Raw genomic sequence first — 13,689 nt, 5'->3', positions numbered from 1 at the left:
TCTTGCATAGAAAGCCAAACGGATTGTATGTTAATTGACAATTTACAAATATTCTAAAATGTAATTGACAGTTCTCGTTACGAAAAAGTATTGCACGCCTCATAAGGGAAGCGTTGAGGTGGGTACTACTGTCACTTCGCGCAAAACATCTGATTTTTCAAACTTAAAATGTCTTTATGTATCATACATTGCACTTGAAAGATAATACATACACACACATATTAAAAAAAAACACTATTTTTAACGTTCATGATATTTTTGATGTCATTTGTGTTATTTAAACTAGTTAAAAAACAGTTTAAAAAAGTTCTGTCTTGGACGTCCGTGTGTCTGTATGTGCGGATCCTTTTTCTTGTTAACACGATAGCGACCGAAATACTTTACTAATCGAGTCTTTTTTTTCTCTTACGCTTGAGTATGCTCAGGAATAGAACCCTTTCATTTTTCAGGGTCTGATTCGATGTGGTTTAATTGTTATTAAATAAACAAAAATAATAATTAATAAATATTTATTAAAAAAAATTATGAGGCGTGCACTTTTGGATTTTCCAAATTATTTTGCAATTATAACGATGTTATTCCACTTGTAAACTCACGTCATGCATACGAAGGTTTTTCGCAGAATCGAAGACAAGTATTAAACATGAAGTAGGTACCTCGCTTCGCTTTTGGACCGTAGGGTTTCTCGTTGAGTCAACTGCGCAGCTCGTAATTATTGTGTATTCAATCGCACGTATGTCATCTTCTCTTTATACTGAGGACGAATAATCCTTCATTATACTGTTTGTATTGTCTATCGCATAATTATTGTCATTATTCAACCATCCGTCATTTCATCTCATCATTAAAACAGTTTTTGCACTTTATATAACGCGATAATAACTCAATCGTTGACCTTCGTCGTTTTTATCAATTTGTTAATTTAAACTGCGCTGTTAGATATTATAAAACACGTTTAAAATATATCTGGTAAACATGGCATAGAAACGCTTGCTTATAATTCAATGATAGGATATCAGGGTACTTATTAAAAACATTTTTCTTAGAACGGCGGGATGAAAGTGACGAGTCGCTATACGAATCTGCTGATTGTCAAAGTGACGTCATCTCAGCGAGCGATGACGCGCTGCCGAGGCTCAGTCAGGCTCACACCATAAGCAAGGAATCGCTTAAACTGGCGGTAACAGATGAAGAAGTCGAGACGAGGTCAAAGAAAGGACATAGGAAAACTATGTCGTTATCGAATCCCTTGGAAATCGTTAAAACTCTAGGCGATGAATGGTTCGATCATAAGAAAGAGGTAGACAAAAACTGTGATAGAAAAAAGTCTCGTGAAAGCTTATGGAGCGAAGAAGATTCTGTTCATGGGTCCAACATGAAACTAGACCTAAGAAAAAACAGCAAAAAAGATGATAAAAATGATGCTAAAGATGCCAAAAGGAAAAGCAGTAAAGGTTCATCTGTCGGCAGCTTTAACTTCCTAAGACGTAAAAAGACTCCGACGTCGATGAAACCTGTCGAAGCAGTGGTAGAAGTCGACGGTCCTGTTAATGCTGATGAAATTATGAACCACACTAAACTATTTCTAGAAGAAGAGAAGCGAGTCGCGGCTCTGTCCGTATACGTACCTCCAGTTGAAACGGATTCAGATGAAGACATGCCCGCAAAGAAAGCAATAGGAGAACGGAGAAGGAGATTGAGCCGACAGGCGTCTAGAAGTAAAAGTAAGGTGCGAGGAAAGAGTCAGACGGTCAGAGTTAACACTTTAAGGAAGTCTCATAGCGGGACGTTGAAAAAAGCTAAGAAGAAGAGTGTTAAAGCGCCGTTGAACAGGAGCCGGCAAGCCAGCATAGCGGAGCCCAGTCCTATTGTGAAAAAGAAGAATTCAGACTCGTTTAAGCAAAACTCTTGGCTCTTCGCTTCAAGAGGTGAGTTTATACTTTGTTTAAATTATTATAATGTTGTTATTATTACCTGTTACAAGAACGAATTCCATAAAAGTATATTTTTTAATTAGTTTAAACTTTCCATAATTCGTAAAACTTAATTCAGTTCACCCGCAGCACCAAATATTTTTATAAGTACAAATAGGGCCTATAGGGCTTTATTCATTCCCTTCGTAATAGGTTGCGGTGTAGCCGCGTAATAGTAACAGGAAAACAGAATTACTTATGCTTTTACGATTTATAATAATTTATTCTCAGAATAGCGCGCTATTCTAGGTGCTAAATGCTAGATTAATGGCTCATGCTGTTCAGTATTATTCAAGGCCTGGCTATTATTACTCTACGCTGCAACAATGCTGCTATTTCTAATCTAAACTCAGTGTAAAATCTATTTTATCAATCGTGATTCAAATAATTGATAGTATTAATCAATCGTAAAACAAATTAAATGCGTGTAAACTCAAGGCGAAACGTTATAATTATAACTGTCAAATATTGACCATGTGGACCGGTATGGAGTGGAGGCTAGCAGCGGGTGGTCGTTCATTGATATTGTACAATGTACATATAGCTTTTATGTGATTAACATATACTTTATAAAAGTTGTAAGGTCTGGTTATCCTAACTAATTTCGTGAAATAGACACTGTGTTAGTTTTTGTTCATGCTTATTGCATCATGCAATTAAAAAAAGCCCTGTACTGAACTAACTTGATTTATTTACGTGGGTATCCTTGTTTGTTTCTTCCTTCTCGATTGTCTGTAAATGATTAAGTTCTTAGTCCCATTGAATGCTAACTATTTGTTACTGCGGTACTTTCGTGAGCAATTGTAATGTGTGACCTCATGTTACCTGATTGCCTTGGTCAACACCATCCGCATTTGTAGCTAATGTAGCAAATATGTGATTTACTGTCGTAACTCGTAAGATTGGTTTCTAAATACATAGATGGGTTTACCTTGAATTAAACGTTAATTGCAATTTGATCGAGCTTTACTGACAACTATCTCTGATGGTAATAGAGATTAAATTTTCCCCAAAAAAACTTAAGTTACCAATGACAATAATGTTTCTGATAAATCTGCTGTCGCATCTTTTTTAACGATGATATTCCGTTTCAAAGTTCTTAAAAATTAATTCGCTTGAAATAATTATAAGATGAAAGAATTTCATGCTTTTTATCGTTTTAGTTGATAATAAATGAGACAAAATAATAAACACGTCTGGAGGTAAATTATATGGCTCATTATCAAGTGGTATTTAATGCAATTTAGGTATTTATGGATATTTTCCGCAATCATCTCCGTCTTCCTTAATAAACTAAAATGACAACATCGCGGCTTTGTTAGTTTATTTAATTAAGCTATTACCAACTTTGATGAAGTCATCGTTTCGGCTAATAAATTCTATTGGAATTGTATGGCAAAAATGTATGCATATAATATCACAATACAAATGGTTTATCGCTTCATTTTCTATTTTTATTTTAGTTTAAATCAAAGAAAAAGTGGTAGTGAACAAGATTGTGTTTGAAAATAAACATAATCTTGACACATTTATTGATAGCGGGCTGTTTGTTTTAATCACAAAAGATCGCGAAAGGGTATCTTAAAATAATCACACACAATGGAAAAAGATTTTGATTTTGCAGTGCCTTCAATAGCGTCAACTATCACATTATCTATCTTGATATATAAACAATAAATCTAAATCAATTTACATTCCAAATAAGTTCTAGATATCTGTCCTCGATCCCATTCAGCTGTCGGGGAAGACGGATCATTGAGTCTGTCGGTCTCATTAAATGTAACATAACGGCACTCATTTTTATCTACGATAATGAGACGATCCGATGCATTATTAATTTCATTAAAATTCTGCGCTATCGCTCTGTAGTTGTTTTTGACATGTATTATATTGTCGAAATTGTCTTTTTTTGGTGGTGGTTTGTTAGGTGTGGTTTAGGTTAGTGGAAATTGTAATTGATCAATGTTTTTATATCGATTTGGATGGCGTGGGACGATAAGTAGCAATTAAAAAGTCGATCAATCAATTTTAAGTGTTACAATTTCAATGTTTCGGATAGTTAGTTACTAAATAACAGCGATTTATCACTTCTTCAGAAGGAAAGAGACAGCTCTTTTCTTCAACATTCGTCCAAATGAACTTCCGTTCTTCCGTTATAAAATATGACGAATCAACAAACATACTTATTTCCAGTTATTAAACACCGGGATTAACCCATATATACTTGTTGACGCATACAAACAACGTCTTATTCAATAATTTAATATGGCTATAATGGATGCATTAAAAAACAAACAAGGTATATTCTTCTATCGTTGTGAGGTCGCATAAAGCTGTCATTATGGGGCATCTATAAATTCATTGATCAGACAGTATGGCATGTGAGGGCAGGCGGAGTTCTGCATTCCGACGACGGTCAATGGGACGCGGGTATGGCCAAGTGTGTGTTGGCTGTACACACGTGACGTTGGATTGCGTTTGTTCGTGGAGGTGGCTTTTGTTTTTCTTCTTTGAGCGATGTTCTTTTGATGTCTGCTTGTGATATGGTATTTAAATCAAGTGTCGTAATGCATTTCATTAATATATTACTAAGCAATGATCGTTGGTTTAGATAAATGTTTAAACCTGCATACATTTTGAAATATTTACAAATAAAGAACTGCAGGTACGCTCATTATTTTTTACCCAAGTTGTGGTTATTATTATTATAGAAACGAGTTTTGTTTTATTTATCTCCTCTAATCATGTAAAACCTATTAATTTACAAAACTTTAAATTGCGAAGGATGTTAATATTAATTGATCGTGGATATAAAATTTCACCTCTGAAACTTTGCTTGATTTTCACAAGTTCTATGACTTGCCCTTAGATGCCCTTATCTTACAACTTATCTTTTATCTAACAGAGCAAAGTCAATACTTCTGTCTAAGATATAAAATCAGTGCAATACTATTTGTAATTATTGAACGTATATTGAGAGCTTATAATCGTGCCTCTTATCAATGGCCATCCTGGTCACTGACCACATGGACAGTTTGAGGTCACGGCGCCTGACCTTGCCGCTCGATAATACCGTTTCAAATGACCTTTTTCCTCTTTCCTTGTCGTCCTCAATAGATTTGGGATGTTAGTAACATGAGACCCGTTGTACGAGTAATTTGTTTCGTGATTATGTTCAAATCAAGGACAAATTATGGAGGGTGACACAAGACACAATCTATTTTGGGACCAGTGCTATTAATAATGTGTTTTGCTATGACGTCGCTGTTGTATAAAATTTTTGAATGTATCATCCATTTTTTATAGATGGATTCTGAAAATGTTAGTATGTTAGTTTTTCGAATGGTGAACAATAAATTACCAACAGTACATTAAAATCGCGTTGAACACATTCTTCTTCAGTAACACAATGCATATTTCAGTGAAGCCGAAATAACAAAAGCGATCGTTAATTTCACGTTTATTACAGTGAAATTAATTTGAACCGCGCGTGACGTTCATAATAAAAATCGGACGAGTAATTTGGAGATGTTACAAATTACGGCGAACGTTTTATTGCACATCAGGGAACGCGTAAATCCACCCCCGCGGTAAAATTAGCTTCAGCCGGGAATCGAAGCGGCGACAATGCGATGATTCAGTACAAGACTCGGCTATTTGTGTCGACTTCCCGTCGCGCAACGATATCGATCACAGAACGATGCGCGTGCGCTTCCGGCTGTATTGTCCCGTCTTGGTGATGTTTTGAAGGTGAACGCTCTCATTATGATCACAATTATAATACATATATGATTTGTTATTTAGTAGGACTTGGGGATGGTGTAATTTTTATATACCTAGGTAAACTATTTTCTATGGGTATTGACCACCCTATTGGTTATGTAGCGACTTACAAGTGTTCTTTTATTTCTGGAACAATAACAATAATTGTTTGTCGATGTCGCAAAAACCAAAATGCTTAGCAGAAATGAATAATGTCCACTCATCTTGACGTAACACAATAAATATAAAATTTCCACGCTTCAGTGTTTGAATTAAAACAAATTTCGTCCATAAATATATCCCATCAGTTGAGTCAGCGGGTTATAATGTTTTAAGAGCATTATCGTTACAATCTGAGTGTAAATTGGCGACGACACGATACGGTACGTATACGATACGATACAGCATCTGTTTCTTGGAACGGGTGGCGCGCTGCTCGACTTTTATTTATTGGAATTTAATTGCGTCCACTGTGGTAAATTTTCGTGCGATTTTAATAACGTTTATCACCCTGTAGTGGTGGTGTTTCAATTTGTTGATTTGTGAAATATTTATATTCGTAGTAAAAACATCGTGAACAGTTTAAATGATTACTTGATTAGTTTCCTGTATAGATATGATGCGTTTAGTAATTTTTTCATAATTATAAGCTTACAAGATCGTGATTCTTGAATAAGAAGTGACGTTGCTATCGATTTGTTTATAAGACCGTACTTATTGTAATAACACAATTAAAATTAGCTATAGCTACTCTGAAAATAATGTGTTGTAAACTCCTTTATTATTAAGAAATTACACAGGGATATTAGTATTTTATGGTTTTGATTTAAAATATTGGTTCTTCTCTGTAGAAACTGCTTTCCGAACCGGTAGTAATTATTTTTCTGTGTTTTGACGATTCAAAAGTGCTTCTAATCGATGTCTAGTTGACTGTTGAATAGATAAATGTTTGAGTTTAAATAATGTAGTGAAAATAAATCGCGTTTCGAATTCGTTAAAATTAATACAAACGTACTAGTTGTTTTACCATGTTCGTTAATCAGTTTGTACGCACCGCGTGTTAACGATGTTTTACAACATAGGACGCGATCCACAACTTGCAAGTTACTGACCTGTTATCTTACCATTTCGCGAGATGCAGCGCCTCCGTACATTGCCCCGCGCGCCGGTGGTCGCTGCGTCTGTCAGTTGGTAACATTAGTGACCCCGAGCGCTGTGGTAGTTACGGGGGCTGTGTGGGGTGGGTGAATTTTGCTTGTGTGGTATGATTTGGTTACGGGGAGTATGGGTGGATCTTACCCGGTCACATGGACTGGTTATAGTTCTTAATTGAAGCCTTATCTGAAGTAGGGCACTTACGTCGTAGTTAAAGTAGTAGAAACTACCTATTTAGGTGATAAGTTTCGCCTTAATAGGATTAGTCGTTTTGTGAAAAAGAGTTAAGTACAAACATTCATCCATCTATCTTACCATATTTAAAATTTTTTTTAAGATTTATCTTGTGGTATATTCTAATTAGAACAAATATTTAGGATCAGGCGTTGAAAAGGTATTGAAATGTTATAACATTTTTAAGTTAACAAAACACGTATTCGTTTTGCATGTCTGTCACGTGGGTATACGGAATGCAAGCATTCCGATGGTTCTTTTATTTGAACTACAATATTATAGGCTCCACCTGCTAGCGCCTGAAATATGTTGTTTATGAGCTTGTCTTCTTTGTTCATTTACTTGTTATAGTATCTTACTGTCTCGCTAATTTGTAGGATGTCATATTAATACCTATTGTATGAACTCTTTTCTTCAGCCAATTCTTATGAATTCCTGTCGCCTATATGATTATAAAGTTAGATTGGGATCTTCCGAATCGATTGAGATGGAGTTTAAGTTAAACGTTGTATTTTAAACGGAACGTTTGGTTGTTTATTTAAAACATGTATTACCTATTAAAATTTGTGTAGATAGATACTATGTACTTGGTGCTGACGGGAAGCAATAATGTGTTCATTATGTTTAAAGAAAATACTGTGTCCCAAAAATACAAACACTTAACAATGTAAGTGTTTGTATACAATGCTAATATCCTGCGACCCGTTTTACATTATTATTGTTGGAGCAGGAAATCTGTGTGTTTATAAACAAATGCAGCTATTTTCAATGGAATACGCTGCATTGTGGTGTAACCTAAATACTTGTGACCTGAATTAGATATTGAACATGCATTGGTATCATTATGTTAATTGGTAGGATGTTCATGAATATTCTTACTAGCCCCTGAATTCACTCGCTTGGTACTTGGATATAAATATAAAAGTACTAAGTATAGTATAGTGCTGCTTCAGGCTGTTAATTTTTGTAGAAAATATCATTCAGATTTGTTTTGCAGTTTCTACGTGATGGATTAATACATCTTGGAAAATATTTATAAATCAATGCTCACAAAATTGCATAATTTACGTAGGATATTGTTGTTTTTTTGGCAATATGAATTAAAAGAGCTTTCTTAGAATTAAAGACAATTATAACAAATAAAGTTTTACCAGAAGAAATTTCTTTAATTTCTTTAATTACTTTTTAAGTTAATTTTATATTTGTACAACACCGGTCAAGGCAAGTCGTGCGTTACAAGCTGTATGCGACGGTTCGACGACCTTTGATTTTGCTGCAGACTTTTGGGTTTGGTGACTCATGCGAACTTTTGGAATATCCGCTAAAATTTGCAAGCTTTTAGGATGCTTTTAATTTGAGGAATGATTGCTTATCTTGATTTTATAAGTATGATTAGTATATGTATACCTATTTTAAAGTGCGCAGTGTGTGAGCGAAGTCATTTGGGTAATAATATATTTTAATTAGGGCAATCTGGTTTAAACATAGACCGTAGTTAAAAATATAACATAATTATGTTACAATTCATAAAAGTTTGCCTGTTCTGATGATTTTTACTTCAAAAGAAAAAAACAGCCTATATTTACCAACATAAATATGTTATTTATTTATTTTTATTTATTTATTTATTCTTTATTGTACATAATATACCAAACATAAATAAGCTATACTATAAATAAATACAATGAAAACACACGGCACATACGTACTAAAAGGCGGCCTTATTGCTCAAAAGCAATCTCTTCCAGGCAACCCTGATTGGTAAGGAATGTATGCTAGAACGCGACTTGGCGCCAATTCAATAAATAAATTAAGCAAAAGGTACAATACAAATAATATGTTATGAATTGAAAACGTCTTTGTTTTGGGGAAAATCGGTGTGAATGCTTTGACCGATTTAGAATTTGCTTTACAGCTTATTTAATCTAGATAAAGATATAATATGCAATATGTGTCCAATTATTTTTGTCGAAAATTTTAGTTTATACATAAACAGATACCTGCGTGATTCGAACTTCGAGCACTTCGAGTCAATGAATCGAACTATATTATATTCGATAGTTCGAACTAAATGATTCGATCAAATTTCTTATAAGAATAAACTCTTTATACTTATATTAACTTGTAGAATAATTGTTCTGCACTAAACAAGTGCGACGCTTGCGCAGATTCGCCGCACTTAGATCATCGCTAACAATACGAGCGTGTGACATAAGCGATGCGCGAGCGCACTTGACAGCCGTGTTTGTGTGTGTATGTTTGTCCAGTGTCCACTTGGTTCCTAGACATTATGTGTAAAAAAATATTTCTTCATTATTGCCGAAAATATGGTCTAAGATTCGCAAAGAAAAAATTCAGATGGATATAGAACCTACTCCTTTTTGTTTTTGGAAGTCTGCAGAAGATCATTGGTTTGGTTAAAAGTTCGTAATGGAGTGTGTTATTCTGTTTTCAGTCAATGTATCTATCTACTGGAATATTTTTTTTACAATTTTTGAGAAATGTTTTCATTAATGATCGGTTTTTATTTGTTGTAGAATGATGATAAGTACAAGCTATTTTGTATAAATAGTATAACTCAGTGTACTCAATTTTTTTATTGGAAATTTGAATACTTAACAGTTCCTGTGATAAGCTTGTTCCAACAAAATTAAACTTTGGATTTGATAGTTTCATCTATTAAATAATCTAGATGTCTATATGATTACGAACAGTTGTAGGAAAATGTGCTATTGCATATGGCACCTGTTATTGTTTATTATTTTGGTCGGAAAAATAATTAAAATGTATCATAATGAATCAAGCCTATCACTAAAGATTTTGCCTTTTGATATATTAACATTTTCTTACTTCTACGTAAGTAGGAAGCTTTGATAAATGCATGCAACCATATTATTTTTACGTACATGGTATTCACCGTATTTAGCCCCTCACGTCATAGATAAAAGGTATTTACAATCCGGTATATATTGCCTATAATTACATATTTTTACCATCATGCTTTGTTCTATACATTCATGCCATTTTTTTAGTATGTTATTTGAATTAATAACTTAGCACACTTTTTGAAACGTAGGTATGCATTATTTTGTCTTATTTTTTCTAGTAACATGTGAAACATTTAATAATTATGAATTTTAATAACAATTTTAACTTGAAGCAAAAATATAGTTCTTGAAACTTTAGACATCTAGCGGCGAGTAGACGAAACTAAAAAGTTCTTCCAGTGTATAATAGATGGCGCTTTTTACAATAAGCTTTGCACAAAGTTTCTAATGGTGGCGTGTGCCCTTATTTTCCAAATTAAATAATAAATACGATAAAAGGACAATGATTACTATTTTGATGTATTTTCTTGTGTTTCATTTAACGCGTGTTTTTTTGCATTTATAAATTAAAGCCTGTCAATCTACCTGTGACCACGATCGTTGTAAAGTGTTGGGATAAATAATGCACGTTTAAAATCCATTAATAATTTGTATTGTAATTGTTTTCCAGGAGAATCGCGAAGGGAGGGATCCACGGAAGAGCAGTCGGCACCCGATGTCGACAATGATGCGAATGAATGCAACGCTAAGGAAGTGACTGAGAAAGAAAACAAGTGAGTGTTGTTTTGTTCTGTTTGTATACTAGGAATCGTTAATTTAGTGAATTCAATTGATGAACATTTATATCTTGCTTACATAGCATAGATACAAATCATAGCGCCATCTTCGTTCAAACACAGATCACTACGTACATTTCAAAGTTTACTTCGTGTCGTCTCAGGCGATGACGAGGTGGCGCTGATTTTAAAAAAGCTTTCGTAACTTCAATCAAGCCGCGCATTATATCTTCTTTTTAAAATATAATATATATCCAAAAATAGTAACAAGTCTTCTTTCTAATATACTTTTTGTCACCTTTTTTAAATTTAATTGTACATATTACAGTACTTTTCATAAATACAAAATATACAGGGTGTAATCGTTAAGTGTGCACAGGCGATTTTTCCGTAGTAAGTATTACAGATAACAAAAAACTTTAAACTGATACCGAAAGTATTTTTCCGTAGTAAGTATTACAGATAACAAAAAACTTTAAACTGATACCGAAAGTACTTAACCTAATGAGTAAAATGGCGGTAATAAATTTTTAAAAATAAATCGAGAAATATCAAAAAAAATATCTTTAAACCCTCCCATACATTAAGTATGAAATATGAATATCCCATATACATTTAATATGAAAGATTTTAGCTTTCTTTTTATTTTTTTGGTTTTCTGCTTTAATTACTTCGCAAATTTGAAGTGACGTTTTCCACGTTTTTCCGGACATTTTCACGCATTTTCCGGATATTTTCTGGAAATTTTCCGGACATTTCCCGGACATTTCCTGGACATTTCCCAGGCATTTTCCGGGGATATTCCAGGCATTTCCACGCATTTTCCGTACATTTTCACGCATTTTCCGTACATTTTCACGCATTTTCCGGGTATTTTCCAGATATTTACCAGGCATTTCCGGACATTTCCGGACATTTCCCTGACATAGCCTGTAAATGTCTGGAAAATCCCCGGGAAATGCTTGGAAAATCCCCGGAAAATGCCTGGGAAATTCCCGGAAAATGCCTGGGAAATGTCTGGAAAATATCCGGAAAGTGCGTGAAAATGTACGGAAAATGCGTGGAAATGCCTGGAAAATCCCCGGGAAGTGTCCGGAAAATGTCCGGAAAATGTCCGGAAAATATCCGGAAAATGCCTGGAAAATCCCTGGAAAATGCGTGAAAATGTCCGGAAAATATCCGGAAAATGTCCGGAACATGCGTGGAAAATTCCGGAAAAACCTTGGAAAATGCCTGGAAAATCCCTGGAAAATATCCGGAAAATGCGTGAAAATGCGGATAATATCCGGAAAATCCGTGGAAAATGCCTGGAAAATCCCCGAAAAATGCCTGAGAATTGTCCGGAAAATGTTGGGACATGCGTGGCAAATGCCTGGAAGATCCCCGGAAAATGCCATTGAAATGTCCGGAAAATGTCTGGAAAATGCCTGGAAAATGCCTGGAAAATGTCTGGAAATCCCCGGAAAATGCCTGAGAAATGTCCGGAAAATGCCTGGGAAATGCGTGGAAAACACCTGGAAAATGCCAGGGAAATGCTCGGAAAATATCCGGAAAATGCGTGAAAATGTCCGGAAAAAGCGTGGGAAATGCCACTTCAAATTTGCGAAGTAATTAAAGCAGAAAACCAAAAAAGAAAATGAAAGCTAAAATCTTTCATATTAAATGTATATGGGATATTCATATTTCATACATAATGTATGGGAGGGTTTAAAGATAATTTTTTTGATATTTCTCGATTTATTTTTAAAAATTTATAACGGCCATTTTACTCATTAGGTTAAGTACTTTCGATATCAGTTTAAAGTTTTTTGTTATCTGTAATACTTACGGAAAAATCGCCTGTGCACACTTAACGATTACACCCTGTATAAGTAGGTACTGAAAATGAGTGTTTGCGTCATCAATTAATAATTTAGTAATATCATAGCCATATAATATAACAAAACCAAATTTAATAATCATTTTAATACTCATCAGCCCCCCTAGTCAAGTGGCTTTCTGTTAGCGTAGCGTTCAATAGAAAAGACTACGAATGTATGAGATTGATGTAGGCTGTAGATAAACGTATCTACAGGTTACGTCAATCTCATACATTCGTAGTCTTTTCTATTGAACGCTACGCTAACAGAAAGCCACTTGACTAGGGGGGCAGGTATTATAATAGTACCTAACGTGTAAAAATAATATAAGTATGTGAAAGAAAATAAATGAATATCTATAAAACATAAGATTTTGCTATCGAGCACCGTAATAAATTAAAGGCCACCGTCCACCAGCTGGCGCGGCGGCGGCGGTTCGAACGCGGCGTCGCGCGGCGTGTACCGCGCGGAAAGTTGCCGCGAGCGAGACGCGCCGAGGCGTGGCAAGCACCGCAACGCGTCCGATCCGAACCGCCTCACCGCGCACCCGAGCCAGTGAGTAACATGCTTTATTTTTTTGATGATGTTTACTATTTTCCAGATTGTAAGAAGATATGATATAAACTGCATTATAATGATGCTTATTATTTCCGTTGTTATTGTTGTTGTTAAGTTATACAGGTAAAAAACAACTAAGTAGGTACGTCATATAAGGAACGTCGTATATGTTTGTTTGTTACGTATGTATTTTTGTGTCAAGTTAAACAGGTAAAACGCACTAGAAGCATTTAATTTTGCGTCATAGTAACAGAACATCAGCATTGTAATTTGTATAGTGAAATAAGATATGAAAGGAGGTAGTAGGGCTTTATGTCTGTGTGTGCGTGGTATGAGGTACATATTGAATAATAACAGAAAGAATTTATTGTGTTTTTGTACTAGAATTTCTTTAAATTTCATAAGTAACCTGCCTAGTGTGCGACAACCCTTACCGAAGGTAGTAAATAAAATAAAATAAATCAAAATAAAATCATTCAGTTTTTAAATTAAAATAGATACCTTCTTCAACTCTTAATGCGTATACAGCACTGATATAGTTTTT

General features: G+C 34.6%; 1 protein-coding gene across 1 annotated transcript in view; it reads left to right on the top strand.

Moving 5' to 3' along the window:
- RhoGEF2 (Rho guanine nucleotide exchange factor 2) overlaps nucleotides 1-13,689 on the top strand; it is a 184,491-nt gene that overhangs the window by 134,686 nt on the left and 36,116 nt on the right. Inside the window, exons 21-22 of the mRNA XM_090117129.1 lie at nucleotides 10,623-10,725; nucleotides 13,005-13,142. Of these exons, the coding sequence (XP_089973255.1) occupies nucleotides 10,623-10,725; nucleotides 13,005-13,142 (241 nt within the window). The remainder of the gene's footprint in view (nucleotides 1-10,622; nucleotides 10,726-13,004; nucleotides 13,143-13,689) is intronic.

Source organism: Colias eurytheme, chromosome 27 (genome assembly GCF_061535395.1).
Source record: "Colias eurytheme isolate Ceu_HAF_F1 chromosome 27, ilColEury1 Martin Lab GWU primary, whole genome shotgun sequence".
Lineage (NCBI taxonomy): Eukaryota > Metazoa > Arthropoda > Insecta > Lepidoptera > Pieridae > Colias > Colias eurytheme.
This window is presented reverse-complemented; position numbering and strand designations above follow the sequence as displayed.